The sequence below is a fragment of the Chamaea fasciata genome, unplaced genomic scaffold (assembly GCF_029207755.1).
Source record: "Chamaea fasciata isolate MVZ Bird 193981 ecotype frontalis unplaced genomic scaffold, bChaFas1.0.hap1 SCAF_25, whole genome shotgun sequence".
NCBI classification, from domain to species: Eukaryota; Metazoa; Chordata; class Aves; order Passeriformes; family Sylviidae; genus Chamaea; species Chamaea fasciata.
This window is the reverse complement of record NW_027094110.1, coordinates 3,456,662-3,482,135: the sequence shown is the minus strand read 5'-3', so window position 1 is coordinate 3,482,135 and position 25,474 is coordinate 3,456,662. Positions and strand designations below refer to the sequence as shown.

Below are 25,474 nucleotides of genomic sequence, written 5' to 3'. Positions count from 1 at the left end.
CCCGCCCCTCGGTGACGCAGCGGAGCCCGCTCGGAGCCCTCGCGTCACGCGCGGCGCTTATTTGCATGCGAGGCCCCGCCCCCTCGCCCTTGCCGCGCTCCCTCACTCCCCCCCGCGGACACGCGGCCCCGCCCCGCACCGCGCGTGGGGTGACGCCAGCGGGGGTGACGTCGCGTGCCGCGCGCCGCGGGGCGGGGCGGCGCAGGCGCAGTGCCGGTGGCAGCGGCGCGCGCGCACCCGCTCCCCCCCCCCCCGCCGCCCGCCCGCCCGCCCGCCCCCGCGCGCCCCCCCCGCGCGCGCGGCGCTGAGGCGGCCCCGGCCCGGCCCGGAGCCCCCGGGACCCCCGGCCATGGAGGGCATGGACGTGGACCTGGACGCGGAGCTCATGCAGAAGTTCAGCTGCCTCGGCACCACCGACAAGGACGTGCTGATCGGCGAGTTCCAGCGCCTGCTCGGCTTCCAGCTCAGCCCCGCCGGCTGCGCCTTCTTCCTCGACATGACCAACTGGTGCGGGCCCGGGGCGGGGAGGGGGGGCGGGCGGGACGGCCTGAGGGGGCTCGAGGGGCCGCGGGCCCGGCCCGGTCACCCCTGGGCCCCGGGCCCCGCCAGGGCGGGGGGGAGCGGGCGGTGTTTGTGCCGGGCCCTCTGTCCCCTGCCCGGGCCCGACGGGCGGCGCGGGGCCGGAGGCGGCTCCCATGGCCGTGGGGCAGCGGGACGGCGCCGGGGCGGACGGCGCTGAGTCTTGGCCCCAGCCCGGGGTGCGGGTTTGCCAGTTCGCCGGTCCAAGGGCCGCGGAGCTGTCGGAGTGGCAAACAGATACACGGGGCGTGTGAGCCGCGGGCAGGGACGGCGTTCGGGGACGGGCTGGGTCGCCCCGACTTTGAGGCAGCTTCAGAGGAAGGGAAATTGTGGCAGAAAGGCGCTGTAGGACCCTGGAAGCGGCCGCGGTGCACGTGTGAGAGTTACTTGGGTGTTTGGGGAAAACTCAGCGCCTGCCTGTGGACTGAGGGTCTCTCTAAATCTTCTGACTCTCGGGTGTGTGTTTGTCTTGATAAAGGCTCTGTGTCACTGCCCAAGGAAAAAGTAGGCACGGGTTATCAGGGAAGTTGTAGCTCGAGAAAAAACAGGGGAGATATTCAGTACAAGGGTGAAAACCAGCGGCTAGGAGTGGTTTGGTGCAGTAGCCCAGGAACTGTAAAAAGGATGTTGTGGAGCAGCTGCTCTGTGGAGTCGGGGTTTTGGCTCGTTTTGAGCCCTTGCACCTCTCAGCCCATCTCCAAAGTGTGTTGACCTAAAAACTCTGCAGGGTGGGGGCTGCAGGAGAGCAAATACGTGCTGTGTGTTTCTGACACGGTGAACAGAGATCACTTGGCTAAGCTCTGCTTAGAGGCAGAACATCAAACCCAGAAACCTCGGCTTTGAAAACTGAAATCCAGGGGGAGGTCAGGATATCAACAGTTGGGAGAAAACTTCTGTGGAATTGTTGAGCTTATAAACAGTGATAAGACAACTTTGTTGGCTTTTTGGTTTTGCTTTTTCTTCCTCCTACAGCTCTGTGATGAATTCTAGTGAAAAATAAGCATCTGCAGAAGGAGTAGGGGAATAGCAAGTAATTCCTTGTGTTTTGTAAGCTGCCACAGTGTGAAAGAAGGTCTGGAGGAGTTCAGGAGTTTGTTTGGAAGAAACGGTTGGTTCCCAGCAGAAGATGCTTTCCCACCTCATCCTTGTGTTGGTGATATGACTTAAACTGACCCTGCACTGTAACCCTGGGGGTTCTGTGGGGTTCCTGGGGAGAGCAGGGAACAGAGCTGGACCTGAAAGTAACTCCTGAAGATGCTCTGTGTAGCCAGAGTGTTCCTGGTTTGTTCTGAAGCAGCTCTTTTTCATTCAGGAATATAGAATTCTCGTTTGAAAGAACAGCATTTCAAATCCAGCCTCAGAACCGAGGGCTTTTTCAAATGTTAGTTTCAGTTGAAGAAGGTGTGAAGTGATTAAAATAGCCTTAATTTCCCAACTTCAATAGTTTAGTTCTGAAAACTTTGGTTTTCACATTTTTTCTGAAGTAAATTGATTAGCAATTGATTTTTCTGAACTCACTGATAAGTCTTGTGGCTGGAGGGAAAAGAGTGGTTGTGGTGGAGAGATGTGTGTGCAAGCAAACAGGGGCTGGGGCTGCTCTGAGAGGGCTCAGAACCCGTGTGAGTGCAGAGACTGCTCCTTCTCCCCCAGCCTGGTGCTGCTCTTCACGCTGCTGTGTCCAGTCACCAGCTCTGCCCTGTGCCTGTCCCCCTGCCCAGCTCCCACCCCTTCCCGCATGGCCGCAGGGTCACTGGCTGTCCTGGCTGACCCTGCACTGACCCTGCTGTCCCCTAGCAGGGACAATCAGGACACGTGTCCCTGTTCTGGAAGCACCTTTCCCATATCATGGAGGGGCCCTGTGCAATCCACACTGCCCAGGTGGTTCAGGTGCCCCACCAGGTTTGCCTTGTGTGGGCTGGGATTAGGGTCTGAACCTTCTGGCAGCAGCATGTCCTGTAAATAATGTGTCTTGATGTTGCTGTCAGATCACTTTTTCAGGTGTTGAAGGCATGGCACATACATTCTTTCAGGAATGATCCCTTCCTTCTGCACCAGGATTGTTGTTCACTTGCAGGAAATGGTGAGGGAGCTCATGGTGGGGTGACAGCAATGCACTCATTGGGTATTCCAGGGTCTCTGTAGCCGTGTCCCATGTGTGAGTTAATTAACAAAGGCATTAATAGTTTCACTAGAACTTGTGCTCAGGTGTGAAAGCTGCTCTTTGTGAATAACTGTCGTCTCCAGACCCGCAGTTCCTTCCTCACTTTGTGCCTTTCACGTACTGTGGGGAGCACTCAGAGCTTAATGTGCTTTGAAAGATCATTTCCAACAGCATCATTAGTAATTGTGGTCAGAGGATTTACAGTGAGTTAGCAGGACTGCTGGAATAAAGGAATTACTTTTAAATAGCTTGTTTGGCCTATCTGGGAGGAAAAATTAGTGGCTGACTGGGGAGGAATACCTGTAAGTAGTCTCTAAAAGTGTGTGTCCACTTCTCCAGTGCTCAGGAATTCCCAGTGCTCCTTCAGACCCCTGTCAGGCTTGGGCAGTGCTGAGGAACTGCCAGCTGGCTTTATTCAGTGCTGCAAAAATGCTTTGGGGTTGAACATATGCATCCAAAGTTTCAGAGGCTGTTCCTTGATCTGCAGGAAATACAGGTTAAACCCTTTGTCTTTCCCTGGTATTTATTAAACACTTTCCTAGAGTTCTGTCTGTTTTCTGTGCTGACTTCTTGCCTTCCTGCTGCATAAATCTGATTGCCGAGCTCCTGGCTGTACATTGCCCAGCAGCAGCACACACCATCCTGCTTTACTATTTAGTTATTTATTTTCCATTCAGAGGCCACAGAGGGAGAGGCTGAGCTTTCACTTTCGGCCTCAAACCAAAAGTGAACTTCTTTGTTCAAAAAAGCAGAACCAGAAATGAGCTGTTTTGCTGCTGAAACGTTTCTTCCTGGGGAGGAAACCCTGGGCAGTGGAGTGGGGAAGGCATTTTGCTACTGTTGCATCCAGGATCAAATCCCCCTCGGTTACCTTGGCTCTGCTCCCTCCCCTCCAGACGTTGGGCCCCACCACAGGTGGGAGGAGGGGGCTGGTGGGAGGCATTTCTGTGGGGCAGTGAAGTCCCACGTGTTGCCTGCAGCTCCACAGTGATCTGTGAGATGGGCAGAAGTGGGTCTGAAGCCCTTTGGCCTTGGCTTGCCTTCACAGGGAGCTCCTGGAACTCCATAAAAGTCATTGAATTCCTCTGAAGCTGGTGTGGAAATTGTATTGGGACAAGAAAAAGGGATGATTTTCGTTTAGCTGGAGTGTGTGCCAGCTTTGTGGGTGGGAGGCTTGGAGCTGCTTTAATTCTGTGAGAAAGTGAATTAGTTTGAAGTAGCTAATGGTGGTGGATTTAAAATCCATATTTTAGTGTAGCTGGCTCAGAGATTCCTAGTTTGGAAGAACTAATGTGTATTTCAATAATTTACATGTAATATTTCTTTACATTCTCTTTTTAGCTCTTGTTTAGAAAGCTGAATTTTTATTAGAGCAGTAGGTGTGATATTTAATTGAAATGTGTCAGGTAATGATGGTTTCCATTGTGTGTGGGGGGAAAAAAGCATTATTGTAACAGAGCTTTTTGGATCCAGCCTTAGGTGAAAAAGGTCATTATTTGTAAGGTTGACAGATCTCTTCTGGAGATCCTCTTGTTTTTTTCATCTGTTTAGGAGAATTTGTAGCTGTATCATGGTTTAACTGGTACTCCCAAGCTGTGATGTTTTGCATGAGGATAGGTTTCTCTCTGAAAATACTGCAGAAATCTGCGGTAAACTTATTCTCTGTCATGTCAGGTGTGGGGCAGTTCTGTGCTACAAATGCCTTAGAGATTCACATTTCCATCCCTGTGAGTGGGCTGTTCAAATTTTTAACATCCAGTGAAACACCTGGATGCACTTAATTGGGGGCCTAAAGACATGGTTTAGTTAATAGGGGTTTAATTGCCTTTCATGTGACTTATACGAGGTGTAGGTGCTACTCAGAGAAATATTTGAGGTTTATTTGTGTGAGAAGTCAGGACACTCAGAATTTAACAGAACAGACCCGGTCAAGGGGATTCACTCAGGCAGGATGTGTTTGTTTCCCACAGTGGCTCACACCAGCATTGCTCCTGATTTTTAACCTCAGGTGTTTGCAAACATCTGCAGCATGTAAGTGTCCTCTGAGTACAGATGTTTGGGCTGCTCTTCAAACTGAATCCATGTTCTGACAAATGTGAGGAAAACTTCCCTACTGCTCTGTGTAGACCTCGAGCTCAGTTTTGACACCCCTTCTCTGGTGGAGAATCCTCGTGTCATGGAGGAGGCAGGAAACTTGAGACCTGATTCTGCAAATAAATCATCCTTCCCTGGGGATGCCTGTGGGTTTTCATTCCTCACCCAGCATCCATGGGGCAGTGGCAGCAGTGGGTGGGAGTTTCTGTTCTTTGCTGCCTGTCATCATTATCAGGTGACAGAGACCAGAGTCCCATGTTCTTTCTGTGACTCAGTACACGTTTGTCAAGCAATCTGTGTCTTGGTGTGACAATGGTCGGGTTAATATTTGGTTATGGTGACCAGCTGGGCCAAATCTGGTTAGAAGGGTTACCCCAAAACATTGATGGGGTGTTGATAATCTTTAGGAGGGAAGAAGGAAGCTGAGGCTCTGGACTTGATGTCTGTCTTACCCTAACCCAGGGTGACGCACTGTCCTCAGAGGCAGAAGTGACATCCGAGAAGCAGATCTGGTGGTTGCTGATGTCACCAGGACAGTCTGGGGAGCTCTGTGGATTGTGTGGGTGCAGGGTCATTTACACCCTTGGGTTGGGGAGGGAAAAGAGGTTTTCAACTGTTTGGTCTGTTGTGGCTCACTTGAAACACAGTGGATGTCTCTTAGTGCCTGTGAACCATCCCAGACTGCTGCCTCTCTGTGTCCACAGCTGTCTCCTAATGTTACTAAAAATAGCAACATTACAGAATTAAACAATTTAAAAATATTTTCTTAGAAGCTTTTATCTAGTGCTTTAAAAAAAAACCCCAAACACACACCTCTTCTCCAGAGCAACTCAAGTGTTTGACCTGATTATTTTGAATGAAATCTAGACTCTAAAGAAATTGTATTTATAACTGTGGAACATACTGTAATTGTGCTCCAAGGTACAAAGCATTGAAAAATTTGGTGCCTGTGGCGTGAAAGCATAAGCAGGTAACTGTAGCAGAATTGGGTACAATATAATTTTGGTCCAGCTGGACTCTGCCTTACATGCCCCAACTTGTTCTCAGACAGTTTCTGTAGCTTAATCCCCCTTCACCTTCCTGCTGACAATTATAGATTGTTAACATAGTTTGTCCTGAGGAATTGGCAGATACAGAATCTCCTGTGCACTGGCAGCTCCCAATGACTTTCCACTGGGAAGAGCCGTTGCCTGTTTTCAGTGGCAGCTCCTGCTGGGACATTCTCAGGATATTTTACACCCCCCCCCCCCCCCCCCACTTAAAGCTGCTGGGACCAACTGCTTTGGGAGGGCTCAGCTGCTGGGTATGGTTCTGGGGGCTCCTGCTTGTAGCACCATTGCTGTGGTGGCAAGGGATTGTGCTCAGGTGCTTTACTGTGCTCAGGTGTTTCACTGTGCTCAGGTGATGTGCTCAGCCCTGTGCAGGTACCTCGGGAAGGTTTCAGCAGCTGCCCTTGGTGTTTCTGTGCACATTAAAGCTGCTCAGGGTAAGTGAATTCCGTTATTGGTTTGGTGCTCTGGGGGCACCGTGGCTCTCCTGTGGGCTCTCAATTCCTCTCCTTGTGCTGCCTCTGCAGACACAGGATTGCTTCTGTCACCACAGGTTTGTCTTCTTCCTAGAACACTCCACTTGTATGTGGAACTGCTGCTTTCTACTAAGACAATGAAATGTTTTCTGTGTCTTCATGTGAAAAAAATACATAAGCTTTAAATTAGCCAGATCTTTGCCCCCCACCCGCCTTCAGCTGTGTAAGTGCAGCTTAAAGCTTTCAGCTTCCCTCTGTGGTCCTTTTCCATCATCAGACATCTTCTAAAGTAGTTTCCCAACTTCATATATAGAATTTAGGGTAACTTCAGTGTAAAGGGAGTCAAGAACGACACAGAAATTTTGCTTTCTGAAATTGTCTACTAAAAGATATTCACTCATTAAAATTCCAGCCCTTCAGAACATCTTAAGACTTTGCACTTAATTGCCATGTGTCATCCCTATTGAATTGAAAGCTCCAGGTAGAAGTGCTTCCCAGCAGCATGATATGCATGTCTTCCCCCACCCCCTTGGGCCTTCTTCAAGGCTTGGAGTGAAGCATCTCCTGCTTCAGGAGTGGTGGAAGCTGTTGGAGATGTCCCAGCTTGGAGTATCAGCAATCCAGGTCCCCAAGAGCTGAGGTGGAGAACATCCAACTAAGATTGTGGGAACTAAGAGACAAAAGGGGTTGCCTCACTTGGATGTCTCCCATATGTGTTTTTAGTCTCTCCTCCCTGCGTCATGTAGAGAAGTTCCATTATTTGGGAGTGAGAAACTGTCCATCTGCTGCACTATTTCTTTTTGTTTTTTTAACAATAGGCACCTTCTGGGGTGCTGTGGTGCCTGGTTACAGGCTGCATTTGGAGAGCGAGAGGAGGTCTGTGAAGGTGGAGACTTGAGTTACAGGAGGAGTCCGAGGTGTCCTCCATCACGTGTTTGTGCTGGAGATTTTATTGTGCTGTTTAGCATTGCCAGCGTCTACATTGGATATTGCCAGGAGATGTCACCTGAGTTGCTTGGCTCATGACAAAACACTGCGAGTGCTGAGGGACAGACCTTGGCACCTTCCTTGCAGTGACCAAGTCCATTTGTTAGCTAAGCAATATTGCTGGCTGTCTCTGCATGACCTGAGGGCTGATCCCAGCTGAAATTCCAAAAGGGACGTGCCATTGCAAGGGAGCATTTTGTCTGTTGTGTTCTCCAGCAGCTCAGGAGAACCAGAGCCCTGCAGTGTTCCCCAGGACTGGGCCATGGTGGGTGCTGTGGGCATGGGCAGGAGCCAGAGAGAGGGAAATTTGCAGGCTGGATTTTGAGCCTAAGCTGTGATTTGATTTGAATTTTTACCCCCCAAAAATCTGTTCTTGAAAAAAATTACGTCTTTTTCTTTTGCTCTGCCATCAAGTAATTTGACAATATATGAAAGCTTGCAGATTCCTGTAACATTTATAGTTCAAATTCTAATGTCCTTCATCTCGTATGTTCAAAGCACCTGCTTGTACTGCTTTTCTTCCAAGATACTGAGCTTCTCTATGCTGAAAAATTTCTCCATATTCTGGGGAGCAGATGGGTCTTGGGCCCATAACCTGCTTCACTTGAGGCCTCAGCACTGTCTTCAGTTTCCTAAAAAAGCCTGATACAATTAATTAAAAGACAATTTCCATTTACCCGTATACTGCTGGTTGTTTGCAGGACAGGGAGGTTGTGTAAGGAGGCCTCGAGTTTGTGAACTGATTTGGAAGAGTCTCTTTTAATTTTGAACACTGAATTACTTTAATTAATTAATGGCTAAATATATTGGTTTAGCATAACAAAAGGCTGTCTGGCAAAAACAGGGAAGGGAAAGAAGGGCCCAAGATGAGCCACCTCTTTGCTATCACTTAAGAGTTGTTAAGGGATGTCACCGAAGTTATTAGAAGAGAAGGTTTTAACTTGACTATTGTAATTTGGCTCCTTAAGGCTTGAAATGAAGCAGCAGAGCAGAAGGATTGATCTGAAAAGGAACATTTTGGTGTTGTGTGGGAAAAGCACTTGACACCCAAGAGTTATGAGAGGCCCTTGGAGAGGAAGGAGTTAGAGTGGATTTGGTTGATGATGTGGAGCTACAACCTGTATTTGCTTCTTAGTCCCCTCTCTCCTTCTGGAATCTTGTTCTTAGGGCTAAAATTGAGCACGGTGCTGAGTCCTGGGCTCACCCCATCACTGGGGTGACTTGTGACTGCAGGCTTTTCCTGGGAATTAGGGCTTGGATCCTGTCAGACCTGCTCTGTAAGTGTGGCAGGGCTACAAACTGCTGCAGTCCAGGACTGCTCTAAAAATGGAAAAATTGCTTAATTTTGGGAATGTAAGGAGGGCCTGAGACCTGGAGGCCCTGTGAAGAAAGAGCTGCATGGCCACCCCTGTAATTAGGAGAGCTCAGTCATGTCAATTACACTGGCTGGATTTGCAGAGTTGTTTGGTTTATAATAGTAATTTATCTGGTATGGCAGAGAGCAGAGGGTAGTAAGTAGTGTGGTGTAAGTCACACTGAGAAGTGAAATCAAGCAGGCAGGGATGTGTGAGCAGAAGCCTTTAGATGATAACTGGACCCTCTGAGGGCTGACCCTTGTGTCTGTCCCTGCAGCGTCTGCAGCTGGGGCTATGCAGTTCCAGTTGGGCACAAGGGTAAAGACCTAAAAAAACCCCAAATATGTGTTTAAAAAGAGAGAAATTTCAGGGCCTTGAGTGCGTTTGCCGTAATGCATCTCTGTCATTAGGGTCACATTTGGTTGTGGGCTGCACTGATGCTGTGCCTGTGGCAGAAGGGCGAGTGCAGGGTGTGCTGCTTGGGCTCAGCTGCCTGCACATCACCAGACTGCAGAGTTCACCTCTGCAAGCGGCATTTTCCCCGGAGTGCTGCCCTCCAACTGCTCCTAGGGGGGTTTGGGGCAAGGGAGGAGAGGGAGCACTGTCTCTTGGGGGAGGAGTGGGACAGAGCCAGTGGTTGTGCAAGTGAGCGAGAACAGACTGAGGTGTGAGCTGGGGGTGCCTCTGGCACAGAGCACGGCCCCTGCCACCGTCCCTATCTCCTGGGGTTGTCTGTGTCAAAGAACATGAACTCAAGGCAGATTTGCTTTGTCATCCTGACTTTGGCTTTTGCCACTCTGAATTTCTCTTCGGTTTCTGGAAGCTTCTTTTTAGTTCTCTACTGGGAAGTCCAAGAGGCATTGAAACACACAGAAGGGCTCACCCCAAACATCCCCCATCACACAGATCACATGGTGGGAGTGGGGAGGTGGGTTTGGGAATATTTGATCATAAACGGGGCAAATCTGTTACCAGCATGCCTTGTTCTTTCTTTAGTTAGTTTTTAACTCGATGCTGCAGAGGAGTGTTGTTGTTTCCCAATGGCAAAGCGCGCTGAAATATGACCCCGGGATGGGAGTGCTGGCCCCAGGCCTATGTGCACAAATAGCCCACTACCTTCTGAGGCCTGTTTGCAACCCAGCAAACAAACACAGCCAGGCTGCCTCACAAAGAGTTGCAGTAGAAATCTGCCCCTCAGAGCTTTTTATTTTTTCCTCTCAGTGTCAATAAAACGTCAGTATCACTGATTCCAGAACCATCACTCACAAGATGTTGTGGTCCGTCTGAAAATGTAGTTATGTAGTAGTGGATTAGAGAGAGAAAGAGCTGCATTGCTGTCTTTTGTATCTCCTACAATACCTTTTGCCTTGGATTGCTGTACTACAGGAAGAAATCCTAGTGCAAACTAAGCTCCAGCTCATGGTGTTAGCTGGGTGAGCGAGCAGGAGTCTCTTGGCACAGCCCTGGTGTGAGTTATGTAAATCTTGTGCAGTGTATAAGCAACAGGCGGTTGGTGACGTAAAACTGAGCATTTGTCTCTGTTTACTGGCTAATGTGACATGGCCCCTTCCTGCAGCATTTGACTGAGCTGGTGGGATTAAATAGAGCCCTGACACTCCTAAGTAGAAAACGCCTCAGGCCGAATAATGGTTTCTGCTGTGGCATTCAGAGTTCTGGCCACGGCCTGGGACCCGGTGGCTCCTGTGTTGGACCAAAGTCCGCTCGGCACGGACGGCAGAGGTCTGGCTCTGAGGCTGGGGTTGCTGAATTGCTGATCGATCCTGTGGCCATGTTGTGCAGGACATTCCTCCAGCGCCTCCTTAGCAGAATGTCAGGAGCTCCTGTGACTCACACAGCGATTATCTGCTGGTGCTGTGATGGATGGATTGATTGCAAAACTGATGGGGCTCTTTGGGTCCTCTCCCAGTGCCCCCAGTGTGGCTCTACCCCCTGCTGTTGCCCCCCAGTCAGCTCCTGCACTTTGGATCCTCTGAGTTTTCTGTGAGGAGAAAGTGACACTGCTCCCATGCTGTTCAGATTTTACCCAGAATGTCTGCTTTGAATGTTTTTTTGCCATGAACACTGTAGGAATTGAACAGGAGGCAGTTTCTTTACTCACTGTTTCAAGCTTCTTTCCAGCTGGCAAGCAGCCCCACAGAGCCCTGTGTTTGCTCTTGCTCAGGGTCACGCTGCAAATGTTTCTCTTGCTTTCACCTTGGCTCTCTGACTCGGACACATGACACCCCACCACTCTCCAGCCCCTCAACATGTCACTGTGCCCACACAGCAGCTTCTGCACGGCTTTGGTTTGGGTGGTGGCTCCCAGTTCCTGAAGTCTTTGTTTGTTTGTTGTTTTTTTTTTCTATCCTGCTCAAAAAAGCAACACAGATTTCTGCAATCATGAATTAAAAAAAAAAAAAAAAAAGCAGTTGTTATGCCCTTTGCGTTTGGGGAGATTTTACTCATCTCCATTCTCGCAGCACCCACTCACAACATGTAAATCAGGGCCATAACCTCTCTAACATGTATAAACAGAGGAATTACATGACTTGCCAAACACTTACGTAATGACTTAATAGTATATCGTGGAACTGAGTTAAGGCTCATGAATCCTCTTCCTGCCTGACTGTTCCTCTTCTCACATTAATTATCATGAGTTGTAGCTACACCGTGGCTCAGGAATCAATAGCAGTGTGGCTTTCTGAATGTCCTTAATATATCACAGACTTGCACTGTCATTTATCTTTATTCAGTGAGAACTTTTGACTCAGGTGGTTTGTAAGTTCCTGCGAGTTGTGACTACCCAGAGCTGAGCAGGCACTTTACTGATGAATAAACAGTTTGTACCTGATGATGTGTTTCAAAAACAGTGAGGCTGGAGTTATTATCTGTAGCTACTGGTGCCCTTTGGCCCTGAGAGTTATCAGAAGGGTGTTCTTCGTGTTTTGTTCCTCTTGTGCTCCTTTTGGACCTTGTGTGCCAAAATAAAATGGAGAGGTTTGGTTGGTCCTTTTGAAATTAGCTGAGGTAACAAGACTGGTGTGAAGAAACTGCCCCGTGTTTGCCTCCTGTGGCTTAGCTCTTCTCTCGGTGTCTCCTGAACTGTTCAGCAAGTTTCATAAAGAATTGTTTGAGCAGAGGTCTCCAAGACTTGTAAATTCCAAGATTTCTAGGGAAAATAGAAGCAGAGTAGAAAAGTGATCTAAACCAGTATCCCTGGCAAGAAATGTGCTGTATTTTGAGTTCTATTATCTTGGAGAATTCATATGCAATAGAGACAAAAGCTTTTAAAAACACATAAGCAGCAGAGTTATTACAGTCTGGATATTTATGCTGAACTGTTTAGGATGACAAATACTATACTTCAAGTTGTAATGTGCTTTTTTCCTTTCCAGGAATCTACAAGCTGCCATTGGAGCCTACTATGATTTCGAGAGTCCAAATATCAATGTCCCCTCCATGTCATTTGTGGAAGATGTCACCATAGGTGAAGGAGAGTCCATCCCTCCTGATACCCAGTTTACAAAAACATGGAGGATACAGAATACAGGTGAGGCTTTTGGACTGCAGCAAACCCCACGCAGCAGGTGCTGGGATCCAGTGGGAGGGATCCTGGCTTGAGGCAGGAAACTCGTGTGCACTTCACTGGGCTGGAGCCACCCTGAGGTGCTGCCAGCCCGTGCAAGTTCCTTTTCCTGAGTTGGCACAAGCATTTTGTGGTGGGAAGTGCAGCTCGGTCAGGTCACGGGTCTTGTTCCTCGTGCCACCACACAAACTCTAGGAAACTTGTATACAAACAAGGCAGTGACACAAGGGTCATGTGGCAGGTCTACTTCAGGCAAAATTGCCTTTTCATGTTCTGAGAGGATGCAGGGCTGGAGAGACCACATTCCAGTTTGAAACAAGTCAAAGCAGTGACTGGGATCCAGGAAGTGAGGCTGGGCAAAGTGTGTTCCTAATGCTTGAACTGGGATGCAGACAGAGAGGAAAATGAGATCCATGGATGTGAAGGAATCCCTTGTCCTCCAGCAGTGCAGTGACAGGATGTTGCATGAACATTTAAAACTGTGTGTCTGAATTTAATTGACCTGCTTGTGCTTGTGTGAGAGAACAATCCCACACTGAGGTGTGATGTTGGGAGTCATCACAAGTCAGATTCAACTCTCTCAGCATTTCTGCTTGTGTGTAGCTGCAGTACTTGGACTGAATATCCACACTAAAAATCTAAGAGGGGATGTTTAACAACACTGATAATTAGAAGGGGATGTTTGAGAGCACTGATTTATAGAGAATGTGTTCTAGAGGAAGGATTTACTTTTTCTGCCTCCTTTTGTTTGAAAGTACAATGGAAGGGTGACGTGTGGAACTTGTTTGAACTCCAGTACTGTGAAAAGTTGACTGGCATTTTTTTTATAACTGTCCCAAATACAGCTCTTACAAATCTAGTGAGTGTGATTGGTCTTCTTTCTCCACTCTTAGTATCTCAATTTGTGTGTGTTATGACTACACCTTTATCTTGGGCCCTTCTGACTCCTCCCTTCCTTGTTCCTCTGATGTGCCATTTCCTGGATGCAAATTCAGCCTTAATTTAGCATCCTAGTTCAGGGGGTGTTTCATTGTTCTTGGAATGGTTCACCTTCTGAAATCCTGGGCCTTCTAAAATGAGGGACCGGAGCTCATCTTGATTTAGGAATTCCTAGCGTTTTGGCTTCTGTGTGGTTTGAACCTGGCTTGTCAAACCATCCATCCGTGCCCTAACAGCGGTGTTGGAGGCCAGGGCTTGGTACAACCACGCTGCTAAGGGTTAGTGAAGTGCAGCTTCACATGCTGGCTATGACTGCACTGTGAGGAGGACTGCAGCATTCAAAAACCATTCTTAGGTTTAATTAAGGTATAGTATCAAAGGGTTGCAGTGTTTCCAGATAATATCTACTTGTTAGGCAGATAACTGAAGCAGCGCCAAGGTTTTTAACAGCTCTACAGGAGTCCTTGATTACATGACTTCAGTTCTGGAACACAAAATACCTGAGGCGTGTGTCACTGGAGTGTTGCAGGTCTGATGAGTGTGACAGGCAGAGCTCAGAGATTGTCAGTTTGAGGCGTGTGAGCTCAGTTCAGTCGGGTTCTCATATGTGTCTGTAAAAAACAATGCCCTGCTCTGGTACCTGCAGGACGATGCTGCCTTGTCTACCAAGAGAGCAGTTTGTGTAGTAGAACCATTGCTGAAAGAGCAGCGGGATTTAACAGCCTGGCTTTCTCCCCCCACTCTGCCCCCAGCTGCTGCTGGCTCTGCAGGACACTCGGCAATTTATCATCTCCTGAGAGATGAGTGTACTGGAATAGAATGACATAATTGTAATTTCATTTTATGAGGCTTATCAGTTGCAGCGTTCTAGGCACCTTGCAAGCCTAAAGCCATTAAACCCGATAAAAATCACATAAATAATTTAAACTAAACCATGTTGCTGAGCTGCCAACCTCTGCAGATGAGGCTTCATGCTCAAGTGCCCCACTCCCCAGGCTGAGGTCAGGCAGACACCCAGCTCCTCTTTCAGAGCCCTGCTCTCTCAGCACCTTTCCAGCTGTACTGGTGCATCCCCCACACAGAACATCCCGCTGCACTCCTGCACATCCCGCTCTCCCTGCCAGCTTGTGAATTCCACAAATAGGGACTTGACAAGAAAACCAGTCCTTGCTGTATCTTCACTGGAGTATCCACAGGGATTAAATTAGCAGGCAAGCTGTTGCAAAGGATGCTCCTTGAGGTAACGTGAGGTCAGAGCAGCCTCCAGCGCACTCGCCTCGGACCAGACGGAGCAGTTCCAGGCTTCGTGGTGGTTCAGGCTTTCCGTAGCCATTTCCGTCAGCCTCAGCTGAGCAGGAGGTGTTCTCAGTCCGTGGCTTAGTCATGTGACATGACTGGGGAAGAAGGAAAAGAAAATTGTGCTAAACTGATTTTTCATGAGTCTCAGAAGCATTTTTTCTTTCTGTCTGCCCCAGCACTTGTTATTTTTGGCAGCGGTGCCTGCACGCAGGAGCTGTTTTCTGTCTCTCTGATTGCCAGGTCATGCTGGCAGTCCCAGTGTCTGCAGCCTAAACATGGATCTCCACAGATAAACCGTGTGTTCACAACCCTTCCCACCTTTGCACAAGCCTGAGAAAAGGGTTGATACAAGGAGAGAAATAAATCCGTTTAGGAAATAGTTCTGGCACTTCAGTTACGGCTCAAATTATGAGTTCCTCTTGAGACTCCTAACAGGCTTAGAAAGAAATGAATCCCTGAAAGGACATGTTGCCAACACTTTGTATAAATAACAGGTATTTGATGTGGCATGGTTCAGGAGCTTCATGGAGGGAGGCAGAAATGGGGGCACACAACACAGCCCTGCCCTTGTCTCTGCCTCTGGCCCTGGGGAAGGGGAGGTGTGTGTAGGCTGCGTTGTTTTTTTTGTTTTGTTTAAGCTGTTACACAGTGACTTTGAGAATTTTTTTGTGTAACAAAGACATATAGATTACACAAATAGGAATCGTTCTGCTGGTCCCTAAATGCACCAGTTAAGCCTGCTCTGAAAACCAGGCTTCCTCAGCATCCACTGCTGCTGTGTCCTGTGTATCTTTGTTTCCTTTGACCATCCAACAATTGCACAACTGTTTTAACAAGCAGGTTTCATCCAGTCTTACACAAACAAAGCTTTTCCTGGTGCACTGTCAGTAATTCCCTCTCCCGTCTAATCCCAGGGACGGAGGCGTGGCCCCCAGGGGTTTGCCTGAAGTATGTCGGTGGAGACCAGTTTGGCCACGTGAACATGGTGATGGTGAGGTCCCTGGAGCCGCAGGAGATGGCCGATGTCAGCGTGCAGATGTGCAGCCCCAGCACAGCCGGAATGTATCAGGGACAGTGGCGGATGTGCACTGCCACGGGACTCTACTACGGAGGTGAGCTGCCCCTTCCCAGCCCCAGGCCTAAATACAGAACACAAAGTAAAGGAAAACATCAAGGGAGCTCCTTTGTTGTCTTGGTCAGTGTTTTCTAAGCACTGGAACAAATTACAGGTTACATAAAACTCTGGAAAACAAAGGGATGTGCGCAGCTCTCATGGAGACTCTTTCCCGGTCGGTCTATGTTGAGGTTCTTTCCCAGTTTTTCATTGCTTAACACTGTGAACTGCATATGAGCATAAAATAGTAGTGAAAACCTCACGTGAGAAGTTAATGCTCAGGGTTTAATGCAGTGATTTAGTGCATCCCCGGTGAGCTATTTCTCTGTTTAAAGAACACATTTGGCTATTTTGCCTGGTGCTTCAGCCTGGGTCTCAAACATCTGCCTTCAGTGCAGCCCTCCCTCCCTTTTCTGCCAGCTTTAGTTTACACTGAGAACATCTTTGTGTCTCTGTTGGCAGCTGGGAGTATCCCAAGTTTCAGGGTTTGAGTGAGAGGTGTTGGCACACAGAGGCAAAAATACCAGTGCCCAGAAAGAGGGGGCTGCTGGCAGCGCTGGCACTGCCACATGTCTGGAGGGACACGTGTCCCTGGGGAATGGGCAGGGATATCCCCATGCAGGTGGGACAGCCGGTCCAGTTTGTGTTGCTGGTCCCATGTGCTCACAAAGCCGAGGGTTTCCCAGGGTTTCCAGAGGGTTCCGAGCCCCGGATAATGGGAGATGTCCCTGCATTGCCAGAAGTTGTCACTTCGGCCAGAGCACGACCTGAAGATTGAACCCTCTTGGCCGCCAAGCTCTGAGTCCGAGTGACTCTTGCCCTGCAGCCGAGCTGGTGGCTTTGGTGGCGGTTGCTCCCAGGTCTGGCCCGACGATCCCGGGGCCCGGACGTTTGTCCCATTTCGGGGCGGGGGCCCGGTGCTGCCCGCCCGGGGCGGCACCGGGGCTGCAAGGCCGTGAGAGAGCGGCAGAGGGCGCTGCGGGGCTGCTCCAGAGCCGTGTATGGGGGGCTCAGTGGTGGGTGTGCGTGTGTGCAGTGGCGTCAGTGGTGGGTGTGTGTGGGTGGGTGTGTGTGGGTGTGTGGGTGTGTGTGTTTAGGGTGGGCAGTGGTGGGTGTGCAGTGGGGTCAGTGGTGTGTGTGTGTGTTTAGGGTGGGCAGTGGTGGGTGTGCAGTGGGGTCAGTGGTGGGGGTGTGTGTTTAGAGTGGTCAGTGGTGGGTGTGCAGTGGGGTCAGTGGTGTGTGTGTGGTCAGTGGTGGGTGTGCAGTGGGGTCAGTGGTGTGTGTGTGTGTTTAGAGTGGTCAGTGGTGGGTGTGCAGTGGGGTCACTGGGGTGTGTGTGTGGGCAGTGGTGGGTGTGCAGTGGGGTCAGTGGTGGGGGTGTGTGTTTAGAGTGGTCAGTGGTGGGTGTGCAGTGGGGTCAGTGGTGTGTGTGTGGGCAGTGGTGGGTGTGCAGTGGGGTCAGTGGTGTGTGTGTGTGTTTAGGGTGGTCAGTGGTGGGTGTGCAGTGGGGTCAGTGGTGTGTGTGTGGGCAGTGGTGGGTGTGCAGTGGGGTCAGTGGTGTGTGTGTGGGCAGTGGTGGGTGTGCAGTGGGGTCGGTGGTGTGTGTGTGTACAGGGATCAGTGGTGTGTGTGTGCAGGGGTCAGTGGGGATCTGTGTACAGTTTTCAGTGAGGGGGGTTGTGCACAGGGGGATTAGTGGTGTGTCCTGGGGGTGCTGGACCTGGTAGGGTATGGAGTTCCCCAAAGGAAGTCGTGTGCTTGCTAAGATAAATCCCACAGTCCTCAATTGGCTCCTAAAATTCAAACTCCTGGTCCCAGCTCTGTTAAACTGGGGGCACTGGAACCAGTACTGCTGAGGCTTTGTAAAAATGTGCTTTAAGCAATTTTTAGCTTTTTCTTGCTGGTGTAAAGGATGGAACTCATTTGCTCCTCCTGATCCTTCTTCATAAAGTCCCATCCAGTGACAGCCCAAACACGTATCTTTCCACAGATGTCATCTGGGTGATCCTCAGCGTGGAAGTTGGAGGACTTCTGGGTGTCACACAGCAGCTGTCATCCTTTGAAACAGAGTTCAACACGCAGCCGCATCGCAAGGTAGAAGGAAACTTTAACCCATTCGCCTCTCCACAGAAGAACAGGCAACCAGATGAAAACAACCTAAAAGACCCTGGGGGTTCCGAGCTAGGCACAATCAGCAAAAACACATGGGGGCCTGCTCCTGACCAAATCGAACAAGATCAGAATGGACTGTCACAAAACTCTGTAAATCTCTCCCCCAGCAGTCACTCGAACAACTTGTCGGTAGTGACGTACAGTAAGGTAGGTGCCCTGGGCGAGCAGGAGAACGGGTAGGGGAGGAGCCTGGCAGGTGTGTAATTGCTCTTCCTTCCAAACTGCAAAGCCCTTTCCTTCTGCTTCTGCCAGACCTGCTAAGGAAGGTTCTGAATTTGACTGTCTGACTCTGCCAACTCCTCATGTTATATTAAAATATTTTTGCCTCTGATAGACTCTACCAGATCCACCTTTTTGTTTTTGCTTCAAGTCCTTCTTAAAATTTATATAACCTTGTTTGGGTGCTGTAACCACAAGTGGCCGGAGCCTGCTCCGGTTGTGTGTGCAAATAAGTCAAAATATCTCTCTAGATGTGTCCTGAGTTTGACATAATTTTGAACACAGAACAAATAACCACACCCTCAAACTTCAGATTAGCCAGATAACTTCTTTTTAGCTGGTGTGGGGAGACTACAGAGCTCACCATTTGATCCCAGAAGCTGCCTGCAGGAACAGTCAATCAAAGAACTGTTCCTGTCTGTGTCCTTGTCTTGTTCATAATTGTAGGTGACTTCTAAATTATCTTTACTTTAAATCTCTCTCAAAAGCTTGCTTGGTGGATGCTATATGAGTCTGAGTGATATTTTGACTGTTTTTATTTGCTTGTGTGTGAAAAATGAATTGCAGGATTATTTACAATTCAGAATCCACCTGTTAATGCAGCAGTATGTGTAGGTGTGTACTGTCGTATGTCAAACTAGTTTGATTTTTAAAATCCTTTAAAAATGCTTTACTGTACTTTGAGCAGGCTGTGTAGGACAATAACACTTGGTTGCTGAATGACTTAATAAAGCCCTAATGTTAGTTCACCTACAGCACTTTAGTTCCTCCTGGATGACCTGCCTGTCCTGTGCCAGCGGATCTTCTTTAGTGACCTTTACCCCAGGGCTGTGCATTTTTTTACAGCCAGCACTTGTGGGGTGAGCCTGATTGCCCCCCCCTTAGTGCTCCCAAACACCATCTCCGGGCTGGCTCCTGCTGCCAGGCTCTGCTCATAACAGTGGAGTGGATGGCTTGGGAAATGATGACCTGTCAGTGAAACAGCACCTGAAAGTGGCTGCTTTAGTGGCTGCGTGGTGGGGTCGTGGTGCTCCCCGAGGGGCCAGGCTGGGACTGGCTTCAAAGGAGGTGGGTGTGAGGAGCCAGAGCCCGTGGCAAGGAGCAGCTGTGCTGTGGGAGAGAAGCCAACAGGAGAGTGAAGCACCACCTGAGAGGTGTCACTAGGTTGAAGCGAGCTGGTCTGGCTGGTAAACCCAGAGCTCCGTGCTCTGAGGAAACGGGGGTGGTTATGATCTAATCCCAAACGTAGGGCAGGTGACCTTTCCTCCATTTTTTCCAGGTTGTGTTGTTTTGTTTGGGGGTTGTTTGTTTCTTTCTGTATTTGCAGAATATTCTTGGGTGGATTTGAGGTGGATTATCTGAGATTAAAGCAGACATTTTGTTTGCCAACTTCAGAAGGGACAACTTTATGGTCCTTTTTTTGGATGGGGATGGGGGACATGGAAAAGCTGCTTGATTTTTGGGTGGTTTTTTCTCTCTGCTGCAGTTCTTTTTATTTGTGACATACTAAGACAAATTCTTTTATCCTTTGGAGGTTGTTCTGGTAGGTCTGAAGATCTGAGTCCTGTTCTAGCCTTGCCCATCCTGCCCAGGGAAGGAAGTTTTCTGCCACAGACCAAGTATTCAAATTGGTACAATACTGATTCTGTAGTAAACAAGTTTAAGGGAGTTGGATATCCCAGACACCTGATGTGGTTTGAAATGGCCAGGTGAACATTCCCCCCATTCCCTAGCCTGGCCTCTGGGAAAAGAAGATGCAGTTTTGTTTGGTTTTTTCCCTTTGTGTGCATGGTGTCCCCAGCTGGGGATGCTGCTGGAGCAGAACAGGGGTTATTAGAGGTGATGTCCGGAGTATTGAATTACCTGAGGAACAGATGGACCTCCGGTACCTGTTGGGAAAAGCTCTACCTGGCCCATCTTCTCCAAATCCCCAGGGGATCTGACCTGTACTCTGCTGCTGCAGAGGAGAAGGAAAACTACTGCCCTGTGATTGAGTATTGATGTGAAAAGCTTTATTTCAGGTTCTAGAGCAGACAAAAGAACACTATGGGTTGTTTAGGCAGTGGCACAGACTGCAAGATTCCTGGATTTTATTTATATTGGGCAGAATCTCTGATATTTTTGTCTCCTCTCATGTACCTGGGAGAGGGAGGGAATCCCCAGTCATGTTTGACAGGCCATTTGGTGAGCGAAGGAGATGGTTCAGGTTTACTTAAAGTGTTGAGAAGAGCCTGTATCCTGTATTTAGAAGTAAAATAAGCCCTCATATTTCTCAGATGACTCTGGAGGCTTCCTCTGCTGACAGACACTGGGGACACCCAGTCATGCAGTGCATGAGACCATGAAATCTTTGAGATAAAACGAGCAGTTTCTGGCATCTGCAGGTGTAAAACATACTCGAAGCTGCCAGACCTTGTCGGAATTAGTTCTCCCACAGGTGCAGTGAGCAGGTGTGACTTGTCCTCTAGAACTCCCCGCTGGAGTCAGGATTGTGGTGATGCTGACGTGCCATCTGCTGCTGGGTTAGACAAGTACAGCAGCATTTCACACCTGGAAACATTCAAAATGCTTTTATACAGCAGCAGAGTGTGTGGTTTGGGTGTCCCAGGGAAAAACAAACAAAACCAGATACAGAATTCCCTGTAAGTGGGTAAAATGAAACCTGTGTGCCCTTTACTCCTGCTATGGCACCCACCTCCCTGGGGCTGCCTGCCCACCTTCCACACACACTGCAGGGAGGCTGCAGGCCAGGGCCTGTCAGGCCTTTGCTTGAAGCATGTTGTTGTTAAATATGTTCCCAGTGGAGTTTTTGCATGTTCTTAGATGTAAAGATGTGCCTAAGTACAGGGTAGGATGCCCAGAAATCCCCATGCAGGGATACTTTATTCTCTGGCAGTCGTTTTCTCTGGATTCTCCAGAGATCTGAGGTTGATACAGCTTCCTCCTATTTACTCCTGTCTCATAGCAACCCTGCACGGTCATTGCAGCTCTCTTGTGACTGGCTTTTCCATTAAAAGCCCAAGATCCAGTCTTACAGTGCCTGGGAATTAGAGTTTAATTGCTTAACTGAGGAAATAAACCTACAGGTTTCCATGTCTGGGAAGATCAGAAATGAATAGCCATATTCTGACACTTAGATTGTACTTAACATCTCTATATAAAATCCATAGATCTGTATCTAAACCTGCTGCCCCGATGAATTGAGGAATCACTTCTCTCTATGTCATGCAGAAAACTGCACCTAGAGGTTGTGATTCTGCAAAGATTTGCCCAGAAAGGACACTGAGCATCATCTCCACCAAAGCAAAAGGTGCCTGGCTGTCCTGGTCATTGCTTGTGCTGCTCTTCAAAGCCTGGTGAAACAGAAACATATTTGGAGTTCACAACTTTAAAACCTGAACTCCTTTTTCCCTGCTGTGTTTATTAAGCTCCCCATCTCCCTCTGTTCTGTGTGGAGCTGAGCTACTTGGCAGCTTTCTGTACAAGGAGAAACCAACCCTGTGTCCTTGGAGCCTGTAACTGTCTTCTCCTATCTGGGCTTCGATGTCATTGCTGCTTCTAGAGCCATGCTTCTCCCTAACCAGGGCCTCCAATTTGCAGATTTTTGCAGGACCTCTGTAAACTTTAGACAGAAATACTTTTACTGGAAACTGGGCATCAAACTGTCTTTATGCATGAAGACGATGCCCCAAAAATGTTTGCATCCACGGAGGAGAGAAGCTTCTTCCATCCTGGTGTCTGGGCTTCACACTGGGCTGGTCACTGTGTGGTTACGTCCATTTGGATACAGTGGGAGAATGTTGGACTTGGAGCTCCCACAGCACTGCAGCCTGGACTGGGCTGGCATGAGCTGGTTTGCCTCTCTAGTGGGAGATCGGTGATTTGGGTGCTCCATGTTAGCTCATCCATGAAATCCATGTCCTTCTGGACTGTGGGAAGTGCCAGATAATCTGATTTTAGCCCAACTTTGCTGCACTGCAGCACTGTGGAGTTGTCTGTTGTTTATCCTGGCCTGGCAGCACATCAGAGAGTTGTGCATGGGAACTCAGGTACCTGAGCCCTGCCACCTCCTCACCCACGGGCACCTGAACCAGCCCTGCCAGTGCCTGCTCCCAAAAGGTCCTGAACTTCCTGGTGGTCTCCCAGCCACGCCATGTTTGCACAGCATGCATGGAATAAAACACAAGTGCTGGATGCTTTGTTCTGTGTTTGTGCTCCATTTACGTAAGCGAGGTTGGAGCAGCGCGGGGTAGGAGCGGTCTGAGGGGATGGTGACCAGCAGCGTGGGCTGGGGCCACTGTCAGTGTCCACTGAGAGACTCCTGTATTGCTGTGCAGCTGTGCATCCACCTCCTGTCCCTGGAAGTGTACTTGCATTGGTGGTGACTCAGTCACAGAGGTGAAATAAAGAGCTGTCTGAAAGCCCGTGTGTGATGGTTTATGAAAGATTCACTTAATCCTCACTTTGTTCCCAGCACAGGTACCTCGGTTTACAGAGCTCAGTATTCACAAAGGGTTTTAACTTCGCAAAACATCTCATTTCCTTCCTAGAGGCACGAGTCAAATGTTAATTTATACCAGTAGTTGTCATGCAGAGTCTCTGCTGGGAGAATCACAGTCCTGTGTTGTCACACACGGGTCTGTGTGAAAAGTCAGTGCTCCCACCAGCAAGTGAGCAGTTACTGCTGGGGAACATTCTGGAAGAACTGAAAGTGAATTTGCAAAGCTGCAGCTGAGCTTCTCATACAGACAGTGATCCCACTTGGAGGATAGACGGGAATGCACCAAAAATAGTGGGAATAATCCTTCCATTGAAACAACTTGGAAAAACTGCAATTGTCTGCAGAATTATTTTTGCATGTTTGTGATGTAAAATGTTGCATAGAGGGGAGAATTAGGCTTGAAAATGTTATTCAGGGGTTTGGTATTTGCATTGCAGCAGTAACTGAAGTTTTCTGGTATCAAACCTTTACATTGTGCATGGTAACTAAATGTCATGGGACAGGGGAGGTGGAGTCACCTGCGTGGGGTCTGCACTAAAGCAGCTCTCACTCGGCTTAAAGATACAAGTGGGGTTCAATTTTGCCACGTTCTCATGTCCAGTAATGAATCTTGGGTAGGTGAAATGCAGTGAAGAGTGGCAGTACCAAAAGGAAAGATTTGGGGCTTTTCCATGGTGAAATTCCTTGCGTCAGGAGGAGCTGACCACGGTCATGGATTGTGGGACTGCTCTGGCATTGCCAGGGGAGCCTGTTCCAGGGTGTCAGGTGTTCAGTGCAGGGTGGCAGGTGGTGCAGAGCTGTACATGCTGAGGAATCTCTTGTGCTGAGCTGAATTCTGGGTTTAACTGACACAGTTTGCAGAATTGCGTAGCTTTAAATTAGATGCTCCAGAAACCAGTATGTGGAGATCCAGAGGGTTTCCCTGCAAACCAGCTCATGGTGACTTCACAGGGTCTCTCTATCCAAAGCACAAATGAGCTGCTCTGATGTCACGCTGAGGGTGACTGGCTGTTCCTTACACCACTGGGGGATGCTTGTGGAACCCCCAAATTAAAGCAAGCAAATTTTGTCTGTGGCATCCCCTGTGAGGTAACACAGGGTAAGGGGCTCCCAGGGTGCCCCCAGCAGAGAAGCAGGGGATGGTTAAACCGCTCCTGAGCTCACCAGGCAGGGCCTCAAACAAAGCCTTGTGTGCAGGTAACTCAAAGATGAAGCAAATTCTGGCAAATGTGTCTGTACAGGTAACCGGCAGCAAATCCTGTTTTCCTTCTGCAGAGTGCGAAGTACAATAGCTTAATCCCTGTGAGGTGAGACTGCTTGGGATCCTGTTTATACATTGCTTTTCCTCTCTGTCCTTTTCCTGTGCACCTGCTCACGCCATCTTAATGTTTCTCTCCTGCTTCTTCCCTTCCCCCAGTTTCACTGAGTTTATTTTTGGAAATGTTGGATTTCTCAGTCTCTGGATTTTGATGGGAGCATCTCCTTCCTCAGGTGAACTGTCGTGCTGGAATCTGCTGGCTGTTCTCTTTTGAAAAGCTTTACCAACTGGCACTGCAGCATATTCCTGGGGTAGAAGCGTGTTTGTTTTTCCATCACTTGCGTGTATTTCTGTCTGCAAACAGCAATTTCCACGTTCCCAGTCTTTCGTACTTCCCACGCAGTTCAGGAGATGTCCTGGTTAATTGTCTGCTGATCCTCCTCTTGGCTGGATTCTGAGAGCTGCTGAGAGCTGCTTCATTTTGCCATTTGCTTGTATTTACCACCTGATTATATCCCCAAGAATGAACTTTTTCTCTCCAGCTGTAGCAAGATTACAGAGTGTTCATGGCACTTCCTTCCTAGTTAGATCTGCAGCAGAGCTCTCCAGCCTGGGGTCTGCCAGTGATGTTGATTCTTCACACAATGTGTGTTCCTACTCGTGGTTCCATGACCCTGGCTCTTGCAGTGAGGGGGTTTTGAAGTTGTAGAACAGGAAGGAAATGGTATTTCCTAAGAAATTTGCCCTGTTAAAGGCAGAGTGATGAAAACTGAGGTCAGAGCTTCCCATTTAGCCAGAACAGGAATAGTTTGGGCTCTCACTGCCTTACCCAGTGTGCTGGACTGTGTGTAGAAGCATTTGCATAATGGTCTTCCAACTCTGCCACGAGATACAACAAGTTTTTCTCCCTCATCTCCCTCCTGACCTCTGTGTGTGTCTGGGTTTGTGTGGGGGTTGTACCTTCATCACTGACAGACTTCATCTCCCTGTGAGCTGGGGCATCCCTTGCTGCCTGTTGGTCTTTCTTCTGCTTCCTGATGAAACCCCGGATAACTGATCCAGACAATAGAAGTTACAAAAGGAGTTCCTGTTCATTTGAGACCTGTGACTAGATCTGACATTTAGGTGACTCACTTCAGGATGTAAAGGAGGGAAATGGATTCCGTAAGGGAGCATTTTGGGGGTTTTGGTAAATACTCTGGTTGATTTCACTGGAGGCAGATGTGTCACCTTGAGAAGGCACACATGGCACTTGTGGGAATGCGGATTTTTTTCTCTTGGGTTTTTTTCTGGCATAGCCTCTTACTCAGTTACAGCGCCGTGTCTCTGGGACAGGCTGGGGAGGCTGCAGGGACTGGGCCTGCAGGTGTTGTAGCATCTAAAGGGAATTCCAGTATTGAAAACACAAGTTATTTTGTGGCCTTGGCCTAAAAAACATCTGACAGAGGTAAGTGGTGGCATCTGCCCTCTCTGGGGAAACCAACCCTGGAACTTGAGCTTTAAGAGTGTCCTTGGAGCCACAGTGGGGTTGGTGGGAAGCCCTGGGCTGGGCTGGGCATTCTTTGGAGCTGAGCACGGAGCGTTTTGTTTCTTGCCTGTTGAAAATTGATTATGTCTCCAACTTTCTTTCAGGGTTTCCACGGTCCTTATCACTTCGGACAGTCTTAAAACACAAAAACACAAAA

The 25,474-nt window shown here is 48.9% G+C and overlaps 1 protein-coding gene across 1 annotated transcript; it reads left to right on the top strand.

The window, feature by feature from the left end:
* The first annotated feature begins 280 nt into the window (after positions 1-280).
* On the top strand, positions 281-25,474 carry ILRUN (inflammation and lipid regulator with UBA-like and NBR1-like domains). The gene is made up of 5 exons (XM_066204139.1): positions 281-507; positions 12,097-12,251; positions 15,440-15,637; positions 17,630-17,958; positions 25,422-25,474. The coding sequence occupies exons 1-5, from the start codon at positions 350-352 to the stop codon at positions 25,455-25,457; spliced, it is 876 nt and encodes a 291-aa protein (XP_066060236.1). The 5' UTR covers positions 281-349; the 3' UTR covers positions 25,458-25,474.

Coding starts and splice junctions, on each gene's coding strand:
- ILRUN (XM_066204139.1), top strand. CDS start 350: ATGGAGGGCATGGACGTGGACCTGGACGCGGAGCTCATGCAGAAGTTC. Junction 12,252..15,439: donor ATGGAGGATACAGAATACAG/GTGAGGCTTTTG, acceptor GTCTAATCCCAG/GGACGGAGGCGTGGCCCCCA. Junction 17,959..25,421: donor CGGTAGTGACGTACAGTAAG/GTAGGTGCCCTG, acceptor ACTTTCTTTCAG/GGTTTCCACGGTCCTTATCA.